This window comes from Callithrix jacchus, chromosome 1 (genome assembly GCF_049354715.1).
Source record: "Callithrix jacchus isolate 240 chromosome 1, calJac240_pri, whole genome shotgun sequence".
Taxonomy (NCBI): Eukaryota; Metazoa; Chordata; class Mammalia; order Primates; family Cebidae; genus Callithrix; species Callithrix jacchus.
The window spans coordinates 146,978,590-146,994,616 of NC_133502.1; the positions used below are offsets into that span (position 1 = coordinate 146,978,590).

General features: G+C 44.0%; 1 protein-coding gene across 2 annotated transcripts in view; it reads left to right on the plus strand.

The window, feature by feature from the left end:
- Window positions 1–2,378, plus strand: part of GALNT12 (polypeptide N-acetylgalactosaminyltransferase 12) — a 43,277-nt gene extending 40,899 nt beyond the window's left edge. For both annotated transcript variants that reach the window (XM_002743144.5, XM_054258232.2), the window contains one exon: window positions 1,246–2,378. In XM_002743144.5, the coding sequence (XP_002743190.5) occupies window positions 1,246–1,386 (141 nt within the window). In that variant the 3' untranslated portion in view covers window positions 1,387–2,378. The remainder of the gene's footprint in view (window positions 1–1,245) is intronic.
- Window positions 2,379–16,027: the final 13,649 nt, after the last annotated feature.

Consider the following 16,027-nt stretch of genomic DNA (forward strand, 5'->3'; position numbering starts at 1 on the left):
ATTTCATCAGTCATGCCCTAGATATATATATGTAAAACAAATATATATTGAACAGAAACATATTTGAATTCTGAAGGAAATGTACCCAATTGTATTGACTGGACCATAATATAAACCTTGTTTTTAGTTCTTAGGGTTGGATCTTTTTTTTGATAGAGTCTTGCTCTGTCACCCAGGCTGGAGTGCAGTGGTGCAATCTCGGCTCACTGTAACCTCCACCTCCTGGACTCAAGCAATTCTCCTGCCTCAGCCTCCCGAGTAGCTGGGACTACAGGCGCCCATCACCATACCCAGCTAATTTTTTGTATTCTTAACAGAGACAGGGTTTTACCATGTTGGCCAGGTTGGTCTAGAACTCCTGGCCTCAAGTGATCCGCCTGCCTTGGCCTCCCAAAGTGCTGGGATTACAGGTGTGAACCACTGTGCCCAGACTTGTGTTTTCTTATGTAGACCTAAAAACCTCTGAAATGTCATTTCTTGGTTTCTACAAAACATAAATTTGGATTTTTTGGAATGAAAAGACAAGTTCCATTTAGTGATATAAAGCAGCACATCACATAGGCTTTTCACCAGTTATGCTATTCACTCTGCCTGTTTGCTGCTCAGCCATGATTAAGTGTGTTGCTTATAACAGAGAGGGAGAGGGAAAATATAAACACCATGGCAGAAAGGAGAGAAGCAGGAAGTCATTAAAGAAGACCATCGTCTTTGGGGTTTGGAGATTAGCATAGGGCATAGAACCCACTGCCTCTCACCCTGATGTGTAACAGGTGAGGAGCTCAGGCCATGTGACTGGCTCCCTCTCCCAGCTGGTCTGTGGCTGAGCTGCGACTACAGCCAGGTTTCCACACTCTCTGTTTAAATGCCTAAGAGAAAGGAATCACCCTGCATGGAATGAGTTGACCTAAGAGGAGTGAAAGAGATAAACAAAGGATCTTTGTTTCTGATTTCCCTGAAGGAAGGGAAATGCAGTAAGGAGCTGTAGGGTCTGACACATGCCCAGAGCAACCAGCAGGTGGCACCATCGGCCCTGTGAGAGTCAAGCAGGGCACACAGCCTGTACAAGCCTGGTGCTCCACTTCCCCGGGACAGTCCTGAGTTGCTGGTTAACATGGAAGACACTTACCCTTCAATAAATATTTCTAAAATAATAGAAATCAGACCCTGGGCTCTTTAGACCACATGTTTAGGGAAAAGAGACTTTTCTGATGACTTGCCTGTCATTCTGTATGTTATCTTTTGTAGGATGGTTCTTTATTTCATGAACAGTCCCAGAAATGTGTCCAGGCTGAGAGGAAGGAATCGAGTGACAGTTTCGTCCCACTCTTACGAGACTGTACCAGCTCAGATAATCAGAAATGGTTCTTCAAGGAGCGCATGTTTTGAAGCCTCGTGTATCAAGGGGCCCATCAAAGGAGACTGTGGACCCAGAACTCTGCCCAACAAAGACTTTAGCTAAGCCGTGACCGGAGTCCACTAAAAACTGGGCTGCTCTGCTTTGAGGAGGAAATAATTTTGCCGTTTGTGAAAGTGTTGTTGGATTTAGTAAAAATGTGAATGAGCTTTGTACTTATTTTGAAAACTTTTAAAATGTTCCAAAATACCGTATTTTAAAATGGTAATCATCAAATGTTAACCCTTGGTATTTAGAAAATTAAAACCTTGTAATATTTTTCTATTAAGATGTACATTTTACAGTCATGCCTTTTATTCTCATTAGCAAAACAGGTCAAGATTTTATTTTGGTATTTACAAGAATTCCCAGGTCTGAAGATATCTGCATGGGTGGAAATCAGGCTCCTGCCGCATACTTTGCATTAACTGATAATACCTCAACTGTGAGGTCAGAGTTTTCCCGGTACAGAGAGACTGACACTAGGAGCATTATAGCAATTTCTTCAGCTCATTGAGCTCCTCTAGATGTATTTAATAAAGAATGCTTTTTGGTTACATGTTGCTACCACAGTTAATACTCAAAATGTTCATGTCAGCCAAAGAGGACTAACCAAAGCTGAAATCTCGAAGAACAGTGTGCTTTACTAAGCTAAGTAAACTTGAGAGCGAAATTCTAACAATGCCTCACTGTAGTGTGGCTGGTTGCTTTTATTAATGACCACTATGACTTTAAAACATGTTTACATCGTTTTTAATTTTTATCATACAGTAGAGTCAGGGAGAAATGTAATGTTCTATATGAAATGCCTTTTCAAGTTTGTTCATGAATAACATTTGATAAAAATCAGCATTTGAGTTTGTGCTGCTGCAACTGCTGTGAAAATTTCTGAGGAATTCTGATTTCTGAATGATCCCAGGTGAACCCTGAGATTTTGTCTACCTGATTAAATCTATATGAATGATTAAAAAGACATGAGAACACTGGCTGCAGATCTTTGTTTTTGTACTGTAAACCAAAAATAAAATTCTCTGGCTGGGCGCAGTGCCTCATGCCTGATCCCAGCACTTTAGGAGGCCGAGGTGGGCAGATCACTTGAGGTCAGAAGTTCGAGATCAGCCTGGTCAACATAGCAAAACCCCGTCTCTACTAAAAATACAAAAATTAGCTCACATGGTGGTGTGCGCCTGTAATCCCAGCTACTCATGAGGCTGAGGCAAGAGAATCGCTTGAACCCAGGAGATGGAGGTTGTTGTGAGTCGAGATCGTACTACTGCACTCCAGCCTGGGCGACAGAGCCAGACTCCATCTCAAAAAATAAAAAATAAAATTCTAGGCTCCCCCATCTGACTGAATGGACCCCTCTCTCAGCCAGGAAGCACCCCAAAGAACCTGAAAAACTAGTTTAGGCCATGACGAGAAGGGGACAGTATGTAGACTAGCCTCATTATCCACTCCTTCCTTTGGAGAGGAGAGACTTTCACATTAAACAGACATTCACATTCAAACAGATCTCTTAAGATGGACCAAACAGACCCTTTGTAGCAATAAATACCAAATTCCAACCTGACTCTGGTATATCATATGACAGATCACGGGCCCTGAAGGAAATCCAAGTATTTTGCCCCAAAATATATTTCTTTAACATATTCTGAAATGGCCCTGCAAAGCTGTCTCTTTTGGGGAAATTTATGAGCTGTAGAGAATCTCCTTCCCTAACTAGGTCTTTTCTGGAGAGTCTGATACTTTTTAAGGTCTGATAAGAGGCAGTCACATCTATTCTGCTACCAGGAGCTTCATGTATGATAACAACCTTGGCTTCCACAACCACCGTTTTATCTTAGCTCAAGCCGACTTGGACTCTTCAGGCCGAGCTTAACTCTTTCAACCAATTGCTAATCAGGAAATCTTTGAACTGGCCTGTGACCTGGCAGCATTTCCCAACGCCTCTACTTTGAGATGTCCTGGCTTTCAAGGCCAAACCAATGTATACCTAATGTGTTGATTTATGTCTACCTGTAACTTCTGTTTCTCTCAACTGTAAAATCAGGCTGTAACCAACCACCTTGAGCACATATTCTCAGGACCTCCTGGGGCCGTGTCACAGGCCGTGATCCTTAACCTTGGCAAAATAAACCTCTAAATTAATTGAGACCTGTCTCAAATGCTTTTTGGTTTACAGGGCCAATCAGATGGGAGTGATGAAGACACGGGAGCCTTTGATTAAAACGCATCAGTTTGTGTCTCAGGCTCTTTTTGACATACATTCTCCATTCAGGTTCTGGCAACGACCAGTTTAACAATTACCCAGAAACAACTTGGCTTGGGCTGGCTCAGATCTGTCTGATGCATCTTCTCTGTACTTCAGTTTCTTCATCGGAAAAACAGGGATAATAAAACCAAGATATGGGATAGCTGTGAGGATTAAATAACACAGAGCAGGTCAGAGCTTAGCTTAGGCCTGGTTTCTGCACAAGAAAGAATTCAGGGTGAGTCCACAGAGTAAAGTGAAAGCAAGTTTATTAGAGAACTAAAGAAACAAGAATGGCTGTTTCATAGACAACAGCTCCGTCGACTACTGCTTGCCTATTTCTATGGTTATTTCTTGATTATATGCTAAACAAGGGTGGATGATACAGGAGTTTTCTGGGAAAGGGGCAAGGATTTCCCAGAACTGAGAGCTCCTCCTCATAGACCATACAGAGTAACTTCCCAGCATTGCCATGGCATTTGTAAACTGTCATGGTGCTGGTGGGAATGTCTTTAGCAGGTTAATGCATTAAAATTAATGTATAATGAGCAGTGAGGACCACCAGAGGTTGCTTTCATCCCATCTTGGTTTTGATGGGTTTTGGCCGGCTTCTTCACTGCATCCTGTCTTAACAGCGGAGTGTTTGTGACCTGTATCTTGTGCGGACCCCATCTCATCCTGCAGCTTAAGAATGCCTGACCGCCTGGGAATGCAGCCCAGCAGGTCTCAGCTTCGTGTTACCCAGCCCCTGTTCAAGATGGAGGCACTGTGGTTTGAACACCTTTGACTCTGGCCCACAGTATGGGCTTATTTAATATCAGCTTCTACTTTCAGAAATGTACTGTAATATTTATTCGAAAAGAAATATTAAGTAGTTTAGCTTTTTTAATCTTTGCAGGATTAAACAGCTCCTTAGCAGGCAGGAATAGCTTTCGACACAGCTCAGTTCTCACGAATGTGAGGCTCCGTGGGCCAAGCTTCCCTTCCTACTGCTGTGGGAACTTGTGAAAACAGGCACAATGTCCCACTCAGTCCATGAGCTAGGAAGTCCTGCCCTGCCTCCCCTCCCCAGTGTTTCTGCCGTGTCAGTGTGAGCTTGATGAAGGGGTGTCAGGCCCTCCCAGATGCAGAGAGACCATTCAGGCAGACATAAAATTAATGGTGACAAAATCATCGAGAGTGCAGGGAGGCTGCAGAGGCTGCATTTCTGGAGCGTCTGCTGAGCATGGCAGCTCATTAGCTTCGCTTGAGAAGTTGCCCCTCTAACTCCTGCATCCAGCTTACATTCAGTCATTTTTAGGCTCAAAAAAAAGCCAATATAAAATAAAAATCTTATTTTGGGGGTGTCAAGGGAAATCTTTTCACATACTGGGAATGAATTTACAGTTTCTCGAGAAAACATTCCCTTCACTGATAGCTGAAGAGTCTGAGAAAAAGCCCACAGGGACGTGAGGGAATTCTCACATGGATGCATGTTGCCTGAGCGGGTTCCCACCTGCCCCACCTGCCTCCCTGGCAGGCATCAGTCCAGGGCTGATGTGTGGAGTTGGGAGCCCCGGGGGCCAGCCCCCGCTGTGGCGGATTGTTTCGCCTTCTAGGACTCTGTTGTACTTTCCTCTAATTTGGTCTTGAGGTCTCTCCCAGGAGCACCGGTGTAAACTCTAGCCCTGTCCTGCTAGGGTTCCGGGGATTTGGTCATGAATGTTTATAGTGTGTATTTCATGGGACACTTCTTTACCCCGGCAGACAGCCTAGGTGTCCAACCCGTGACAGGATGTGCCTCTCACAGAAAACTTGTTTATACTGGAAGATGCCTTTGTGGCTCTTGTCTGACCTGTGGCCAGTTTATTCCTACCAAGACAGCTCCTCTCTAGGAGAGTCCTAATGGGGAAAGAAGGTGTGTTGGTCGGGTGAGACACAGAAGAGGCAACTCAGCAAAACACATGAAATAAGGCCAGGTGTGGTGGCTCACGCCTATAATCCCAGCACTTTGGGAGGCTGAGGCAGGTGGATCACCTGAGGTCAGGAGTTCGAGACCAGCCTGGCCAATATGGTAAACCCCGTCTCTACTAAAAATACAAAAATTAGCTAAGTGTGGTGGTGGTCACCTGTAATCCCAGCTACTAGGGAGGCTGAGGCAGGAGAATCTCTTGAACCCGGGAAGTGGAGATTGTAGTGAGCCAAGATCTCATCATTGCACTCCAGCCTGGGTGACAGAGCAAAACTCTGTCTCAAAAAAACAAACAAGCAAACAAACAAAACAAAACCCACATGAAATAACAGAAGAGTGTATTACTCACAGATCAGAGAGGACAGGGAAGGAGGCCTCACAGGGCCAACGGGAGGGTGAGAGTCGTCCATGATATACATTCAACCAGCGTGTGGGGAGAGAGAGGGACCTTTGGGCCAAAGTTCTTTATTGCCCAGGCTGGAGTGCAATGGCACAATCTCAGCTCACTGCAATCTCTGCCTCCCGGGTTCAAGCAATTCTCCTGCTTCAGCCTCCCAAGTAGCTGGGATTACAGGCATGCACCACCACGCCCAGCTAATTTTGTATTTTTAGTAGAGACGAGGTTTCTCCATGTTCATCAGGCTGATCTCAAACTCCCAACCTCAGGTTGATTCGCTTGCCTTGGCCTCCCTTACAGGTGTGAGCCGCCATGCCTGGCCTGGGCCAAAGCCTTGATTGGGATAGAGAGAAACAAAGCAGGTTTCCTAAGGGGAGTTTTAATTGATGGGTTTAGAATAAGCAGGCAGGAGTTCTGTGAGGTCACAGGTGACTGAGAGGTGGTTGCTGAGCCTACCTGTACAGTTCGTATGAGGTGTGGGGGTTGGTGGACAGGTCAAAGTAGGTTGTATCTGGCTGTGCCCTAGGGAGGTGGTTACAAGAAGGCAGTTGTATAAGCAGATATCTGGACCAACCACATTGAGGAACTCAGAGGAGATGGAGAACTGAAAATTGTGTCTCAAGGGTGACTAAGTCCAGCTTCTGGGATGAAAAAGTCCAATTTATATTCAAAACGGATGCTGAGGCAACATAAAATTATACGAATTCACTACAGACTCATTTTCTTATCTGCATAATGAGGATAAATATGTCCTCTGTGGATTTCTTAGCTATATTTCTTAGTTACTTTTTTAGCGGTTGCCTTAGGGATTCCAATGTGCTTCCTGAATTCATCACAGTTTTCATCAGCTTAGCATGGAGTTAATTTCAGTAAAATTTGGCAAATTTACACCAGTGCGGCTCTACTTCCTAGTCCCTCCTCTGTGCTATGATGGACATATATACTATATATGTTATATACTCATTAATAGAAGGACGTAATTACTGCTTTCAAAAGTAGAAGATTATATATATATATATATATATATATACGCACACACACGCACACACACACAAGTCTGTTATATTTACAGACATATGTGCCATTTCCCATGTTCTGCATTACTTCCTGAGAATCTGAGTAACCATTTGGTACCATTTTCTTTCAGCGTAAGAGCTTTAGTAGATTATCTAGGAGAGGTCGGTTTGCAACAGATTCAGGTTTTGTTTATCTGGGAATGTTTTTATTCTGCCTTCCATTATTGAAAGAATTTAATTGGATCGAGAACTCTAGTTGACAGATTCTTTTTTTTCCCAACCCTGGAATGTGTGATTGCACTGCTGTAGGGTGCCCTTTGTTTTGAATGGGAAGGTGTCTGCTGATATTGTCACCTCTGTGTGATGACTCATGTTTCTCTTGCTGCCTTTCAAGATTTCTCTTTGTCTTTATATTTCAGCAGTTTGGTAATGAAGTGTCTAGGTGTGGTCTGCTTGTGTTTTTCATACTCGGGGTTTGTTCAACTTTTTGGAATATAATTGTTTGTTTTTCTTTAATTTGCTAAGGTTTTAGCCATTATTTCTTTTTTTTTTTTTTTTTCTACTCCTTTCTCTGTTCTTCAAGTTGGACTTCTGCTGGTTTTGTTTGTTTGTTTTTAGAGTCAAGGTCTTACTCTGTCACCCAAAGTACAGTGGTGCAGTCATAGCTCACTGCAGCCTTGAACTCCTGGGCTCAAGCAATTCTCCTGCCTCAACCTTCCAAGGAGGTGAAACTGTAGACACATACCACCACCCCTGGCTAATTTTTTTGTATTTTATTTTAGACAGGGTCTTGCCATGTTGCCCAGGCCTGTCTTGAACTTCTGGCCTCAAGTGATCTTCCCACCTCTGACTTCTGAAGTGCTGGGATTACAGGTGGGAACCACTGCAACCAGTCTTTGCCTATCTTTAAGTTCACTCATCTCTCTCATCTCTTCTGCCATCTCAAACCTGCTGCGGAGCCTAGCTCATCACCTTGTCATTTCAGTTATTGCAGTTTTCAATTCCATATCCACTTGGTTCTTTATTATAGTGTTTGTTTCTCTGTTGAGGTTCCCTATATATTGACTCATTGTTAGTACATTTTCCCTTCATTCTTTGAATATAGTTTTCTTTAATTCTTTGAATATATTTATAATGGCCAATTTGAAGCCTTTGTAATTTTGCAGCTTCAAACAAGTATATTATCTCATAGTGTCTGCAGGTCCAAAGTCTAGCCATGGCTTAGCTGGATTCTCTGCTTAGAGTCTCACTAGGCTGCAGTCAAGGTGTCATCTAGGGCTGTGACCTTATCTGGGACTCAGGGTCCTCTTCCAGGCTCAATCGGTGTTGGTAAAAGTCAGCTCCTTGGGGTGATAGGATGGAGGACCCCAGCTCTAAAAGACCATTTCCCATTCCCTGCCATAAGGCCCTCTCCACAACATGACAGTTTGCTCTTTCAAGGCTAGGAGCAGAGCGTTTTTACTGATTCTTGTCTCTTTCAAGGGCCCACTTGATTAAGTTAGGCCCACTCAGGAAAATTTCCCTTCTGTTTACACAGAAGTCAACTGATTAGGGATCTTAATTACAACCACATAATTGCATCACTGAAGTGCTATCCCATCATATGCACAGATATTGTACACACTCAAGGAGGAGGGGATTATGTCGGCTATGTACAACAAGGGATCCTCTTAGAATTCTTGCCCACCACAGTTCACCCTCTGGCCCCCAACAATGGACATCCCTTCCACATGCAACATACATTTACACCCTCCCAAGATTCCCCAGAGTCTCATTACAGCATGAGCTCAAAGTCTAAAATGTCATCATCTTAATCTAAATATAATTGGCTTAAAGTTCAAAATCTAAATCAAGTCCAAGTACAGATGGGCTTCTGGGTGTTAGTCAGTAGGTATAGCCTCCAGGGCACAATTCCTCCCCATCTGTGGACCTGGGACACTAGAGCTGTCTGCCCCAGAACTCTCAACATATAGTGGTGGGACAGGCACAGGATCACAGTTGTAGACATTCTGGCTCAAAAAGTGGGGAATGCAAAATCAAAAGGCATCATGAGTCTATTGAGTTTATCACAGTTCAGAAATCCAGCCAGGCAAATATTTGACTCTTTTTGATCAGCTTGTAGGACTTAGGAATAATCTCAGGGGCTCTTAGCTCCTTCCTCTGGGCATGGTTCCACCCTATCATCATTCTTCCTTTCTTATAAGAGATAGCACATATTTGCCGCTGAGTAGTTTTATCAGCCTGCTTCCTGACTTTTCTAGCCCAAGCTGGCAGCATTTCTGCTTGGACAGTGTTCTCAAGAACTCTGTGGGTCTTGCATGGATTTCAGTGGTTTTCATTCCACTAGACAGAAGTCACATCCGTAGACCTTTCCAAGCTACTTCCTTTCTATGTTGGCCTCCTGCTAAGATGGCTGAGGAATAACAGCCTTTAGCTCCCTAGCTGTCCCCGATTGAGTTGAGAAGAGCTGTGAGATGCACACACCCTTAATCTCTTGAATAAGCCTTTTGTGGGACTGAGTCCTCTGACTTTTTGATCTTTCTGAGGTTTTAGCCAAAGGTCGTACAGCAACACACTCAGCCTCTTCTCTATGTCACATTTTCCACATCCATTCTGACTTTTAGCACCTTTTGCCACCTGGAGAGGTGAAGTTTTTTCTAAACAATTCAGTCCTAGTTCATTTTTGTGCCATGGTTTCTCTCTCTCTCTCTCTCCCCCTCCCCCCCCACATACATTTTGGCATCAAGGAGAAACGAAGCAGCATTGGCAACATTGGGTGGAAATCTCCTTTGCTGCACAACAAGGCTCATCCTTTACTTCCACACACTGTACTTAAAACAGATAATGAATAAATAAATGGTTCCTCTTCCATAAGTTCTACGTGCCACATAACTTCAGGAACTAATTTTTAAATTTTAAAAAATCTTTCTTTCTTTTTTTTTTTCTGACAGTCTCACTCTGTCGCCCAGGCTGGAGTGCAGCGGTGTGATCTTGGCTCACTGCAACCTCTGCCTCCTGGGTTCAAACGGTTCTCCTGCTTCAGCCTCCCGAGTAGCTGGGACTATAGGCACGTGCCACCACACCCAGCTAATTTTGGTACTTTTAGTAGAGACGGGGTTTCACCATATTGGCCAGGCTGGTCTCAAACTCCTGACCCCGTGATCCACCCATCTTGGTCTCCCTAAGTGATGGGATTATAGGTGTGAGCCACCACGCCCAGCCTGTTTATTTTCATTGCTATGTAATAGTTGTACATATTTAGGAGGTAGGTGTGATATTTTCATAACTGTATACAATGTGTAATGTTCAAATCAGGGTAATTAGCATATCTCCACCGCCTCAAACATTTATCTTTTCTTTGTGTTGGGAACAGAAAGTTTGTTTTCCTTTCCTTTCCTTTTCTTTCTTTCTTTCTTTTCCTTCCTTCCTTCCTTCTTTCCTTCTTTCTTTCTTTCTTTTTGAGATGGAGTCTCTCTCTGCTGCACAGGCTGGAATGTAATGGCGCAATCTCAGCTCACCACAACCTCCACCTCCTGGGTTCTTTGCTTGGTGCTGCAAAGAAAAATCAACACTGAGACAAAAGATCTCTCAGCAAAGCAATTTTTACTTTTTTACTCCCTGCACTGCAGGAAGGGTACCCTTGCTAGCCATCTTTCCTTTGACAAAGGAAAAGCAGACATATTTATACCTTTCACATTTGGGGTTGTCCTTACTGCTGTGTCTGATCTACGCTGGTTGGAGCCAGAACTCACAATCTAAACTAAAACCCAGTTGGCTAACAACTTAAAACTTTTCTAAACAGGTAAGGGGCATAGGCTGCAAGCTGGGACATGCCTGTGAGCATGTCCAGCACCGATATTTTGGTTAAAGTACAAGGACGTAGAATATACAATGTGCCTCTAAGCATGGCATGTCTAACAGCTACATAGGATAGGGCTTAACAAAGAGTTATTAGCATGCTTATGATTTATTCTTTAACAAGAAAGAAAACTTTGAAGAGGAATTTCAACTTCCCACAAAGCAATTCTCCTGCCTCAGCCTCCTGAGTAGCTGGAACTATAAGCACTTGCCACCACGCCAGGCTAATTTTTGTATTTTCAGTAGAGACAGGGTTTCACTGTATTGGTCAGGCTTGTCTCAACCTCCTGACCTCATAATCCATTGGCCTCGGCCTTCCAAAATGCTGGGATTACAGGCGTGAGCCACTGTACCTGGCACAAGTCTTCTTTTCTAGCTATTTTTAAATACACAATAGATTGCTGTTAAGTATAATTTCCCTGCTGTACTACTGAATACCAGAAACTATTCCTTACATGTAATTATATTTTTGTACCCCTTAACCAACTTCACTTCACTCTCCCTCCCTGCTATTTTTCTCAGCTTCTGGTAATCCTCACTCTACTCTCTCCCTCCATGCAATCCACTTTTTAATTAATTAATTAATTAATTAATTTTGAGACAGAGTCTCATCCATCATCACCCAGGCTACAGTGCAATGGCACAATGATCTCAGCTCACTGCAACCTCTGCCTCCCGAGTTCAAGAGATTCTCCTGCTTCAGCCTCCCGAGTAGCTGAGATTACAGGTGCCCACCTAATTTTTATATTTTTAGTAGAGACAGGGTCTCACCATGTTGTTCAGGCTGGTCTCACACTCCTGACCTTAGGTGATTCACCCACCTTGGCCTCCCATTGTGCTGGGATTACAGGTGTTAGTCACTGTGCCCCGTGGTTTTTATTTTTAGACAGGGTCTTGCTCTGTTATGCAGGCTGGAGTGCAGTGGCCTGATCTTGGCTCACTGCAATCTCCACCTCCTGAGTTGAAGTGATCCTCCTGCCTCAGCCTACCAAGTAGCTGGGATTACAGGTGCCTGCCACCACACTCCGCTAACTTTTGTATTTTTAATAGAGATGGGGTTTCGCTATGTTGGCCAGGCTGGTCTCAAACTCTTTACCTCAATTGATCTGCCTGCCTTGGCTTCCCGAAATGCAGAGATTGCAGGCATGAGCCACTGTGCCTGGCCCGACTTTTTTAGATCCCAGGTATGTGTGAGAACATGCGATAGTTGCCTTTCTTTGCCTGGCTTATTTCACTTAACATAATGACCTCCGTGTTGCTGCAAATGACAGGATTACCTTCTTTCTTATTGCTGAATGGTATTCCATTGCATATATAAACCACATTTTCTTTCTCTCTTTTTTTTTTTTTTTTTTGAGACAGAGTCTCACTCTGTCACCAGGTGGCAGGCTGGAGTGCAGCGGTGTGATCTCGGCTCACAGCAACCTCTGCCTCCCAGCTTCAGGCAATTCTCCTGCAGCAGCCTCTTGAGTAGCTGGGACTACAGGCATGCGCCACCATGCCCAGCTAATTTTTGTATTTTAGTAGAGACGGAGTTTCACAATGTTGACCAGGATGGTCTCAATTTCTTGACCTCATGATCCTCCCACCTTGGCCTCCCAAAGTGCTGGGATTACAGCCATGAGCCACTGTGCCTGACCTAAACCACATTTTCTTTATACATTCATCCATTGATGAACACTTAGGTTGATTCCATATTTTGGCTGTTGTAAGTAATGCTACAATAAACATGGGAGTGCAGGTATTTCTTCGATATTCTGATTTCCTTTCTTTTGAATATACACCCAGCAATGGGATTGCTGGATCATGTGGTATTTCTATTTTTAGACTTTGGAGGCACCTCCATGATGTTTTCCATAATGGCTGTACTACTTTACATTCTCACCAACAGTGTACAAGTGCTCCTCTTTCTCTGCATCCTTGCCAGCATTTGTTAATTTGTCATTTTGAGAGTAGCCATTCTAACTTGGTTGAGATGATATCTCATCGTGGTTTTGATTTGCATTGCCCTGCTGATTAGTGATGTTGAGCATTGCAGGAGACAATTTCACTAAAGTTTCTGCCACTATCCAGCAAAGGTCCCCTTCCTCCAGTTTCCAATGACATGTTCCTCACTTCCTTCCTCTTATTGCCACATCCTCAACATCAGTCTGTCACCCAGGTTGGAGTGCAGTGGTGCAATTATAACTCACTGCAACCTCAAATTTCTGGGCTCAAGTGATCCTCCTGCCTCCGCTTCCCAAGTATGTGGGAGTACAGGCACACATTGCCATTCCCAGCTACTTTTTTAATATTATTTTTTGGTGGAGATGATGTCTTGCTTTGTTGCCCAGACTGGTCTTGAACTCCTGGCTTCCATCAATCCTCCTGCCTCGGCCTCCCAAAGCAAACATCCACATTTCTACAAGGAGATGCAGGCTTTATCACACTCCTCAAAATCCCTCCAACCTCCTCCATTTTAGGTACTGGTTCCAGCAACATCTGACTTCCAGGTACTGAAATCTGTGTTAGTTTTCTATTGCTATGCAGTAGCTGAAAATACCCATTTATTATCTCACAGTTCCCACAGGACAGAAATCGGGGCTTGCTTGGCTCAACTGGGGTCTCAGCTTTGGATCTTGCAGGCTGAAATCGCCGTGTCAGCTGGGACTGCTGTCTCATCTGAGCCCTGGGGTCTTCTTCCAAGCTCACTGGTTTTTGGCAAAATTCCTTCCCTGTGGTTGTAGGACTGAGAACTTCAGCTCCTAGAGGCTACCTGCTGAGAGTATCTGCTGCTGGCTTTGAAGAAGTGAGTTGCTATGTTGTCACAGGGCCACGTGGCTTCGACCTGAGTATGGCCTCTAGGAGCTCAGAATGGCCAAGTTCATGTTGAATTCCTGGAAATGGACTCAAAGGTGGGATTATTATGTTAATAGCAATGTAGACAATGTGGGTGCATTGGAAACTTGGGCTCAGGAACAACTATCTCTGTCACTAGATACCTACTTACCATTCAAGAAGATTCTCTTGAAAACTTCCAAAAATTCCCAAGAAGTGGAATCTTTTTCATGTGACAGGCCCCTTACCTGTCAGTTTGAAAGGATTTGTTTTCCTTCCAAGGGCCATTTCTAGATTTCTTTATAGGTTGAATATCTGTTCTACTTAAATTTCCTGCACTAACCTACTTCCCTTTTCTCCTATTAAAATAGTGCTTTTCGCACTTTCATGTGCATGATGGGAATCCCCTGGTATCTTGTTAAAAGGCAGATTCAGGCCAGACACAGTGGCTCATGTTTGTAATCCCAGCACTATGGGAGGTTGAGGCGGGTGGATCACTTGCGGTCAGGCAGGAGTTGGAGACCAGCCTGACCAACATGGTGAAACCCTGTCTCTACTAGAAATACAAAATTAGCCGGCTGTGGTGGCACACACCTGTAATTCAAGCTACTCGGGAGGCTGAAGCAGGAGAGAATCACTTGAACCTGGGAGGCAGAGGTTGCTGTGAGCTGAGGTCGCACCATTGCACTTCAGCCTGGGAGACAGAGCAAGACTCTGTCTCAAAAAATGAAAGAAAGAAAAAAAAAGCAGATAGATTCAGGTTCAGTAGGTCTAGGATGGGGCCTAAGATTCTGCATATCCCCCCAGCAGTGATGCAATTGCTGCTGGTCTGTGGACCATATTTTGAATAGCAAGATATTAACGTTGAGAATGAGACGGGGAGGAGAAAGTGCCTGGTTGGCCAGGCAGTCATGTCTTCCTTGCACACACACACTAGATGGTGTTGTTGGCTCAGGAAACATGGCAGTGTTTTCCTGGAGACCAAATCTATTGGTCTAAAAATCTTTAAGTCAGAGATCCCAGGATGGCAGACTTGGAAGGCTCCCAGAGATCTTCTAGGGCCAGATGTAGCTGATGGGGAACTGAAGTCAGGGAGGGACGGGGTTTGCCAGATATCACACAGCAAGCCAGGGACCAATTCCCATCATTCCATTTAGTCAATGTTCTAAATGTGGCCTGGGTATGTCGCTTTTCTTAAAGTGTTAAAGTGGTACTCTCTCCCTCCTTTTAAAAATTATATCTTTAAAAATTGGCTTTACTATATTACATTGCATTTTAAAGTCAATTTAATTTCCTATCTTGACAAAAAGTTCTAGAAACTTTGCCACATGGCTTGGTGTATCAGAGCCACAATAGTTATTAAGTGGAGTTGGAAATACTGGCCTCTTACAGTCTCCTGACGTTTGTGAGGTTTAATACACTACATACCAAATTTCTCACACCTATACACAACTTTCAAGAGTTTTTTTTTTTTTACAGATATTTTGTTTGCTCTAATGAGGTCAGTTAGCTGAAGATTGCTACCTTCTGTTTGCAGCTGCTGATAATAATGATAATAACAATACTATGCATTCAGTGCTTCTCTAAGCACTTCATATTCATGAGCTAATTTAATTCTCAAAATTAAAAAATTCCACCTCCCGCCCACTACCCCTGCTTTGAAAGATAAAGACACTGAGACCCAGAGTGGGTAAGGAACTGGTCTAGGGTTGCATAGACAGTAAGTGGCAGGGCTGGGATTTGCACTTAGTCTTACTCCAGCGCTCAAACAGCTCTGTCTTCCTCTCTCTGGGAGGGGAGGAAAAGGGTTGCCCAAGTCCGCAGCTCATATGCCCTGACCACTCTTAAACCATTTACACAACACTGCATGTTACAGCCTGACCGTTAATGAGAGTCTGTCCCGCTTAGAGAGTGCAGGAGTTTATAGCTGATTCATATCTCTGGGCAAGCACATTTCTTTCTAAAGTGTCAAGTCAGGGAGAAGAACTAGGGACGGGACTCCAAGTTCAGAGCTGCACATGCAGCTGTCCCGGTGGAATCCCACCCTTGCTCATGCCACACTCTGCCCTCTTTCTCTTTCAAACGGGATGGGGTGGGAAGTATTTCTCCAGTTTCCCTGTTTGACATTCTTGCTGCACAGTCAGAGAGGCCCACTGGCAGTGGCCAAATGGACTGCGATTGCTCCATCCAGCCCGTATCCATCTTCAGCATGCTTAATACCCAGGGGTGGAGAGTTCTGTGCCAATCACCATGTCATGATTCCTCTGTGAATGATGTCGAACGTGCTTTTACAAGGTAAGGGTCAGTGAAACAGATTGCTCATAAGAATCTTAAGACAGTTTTT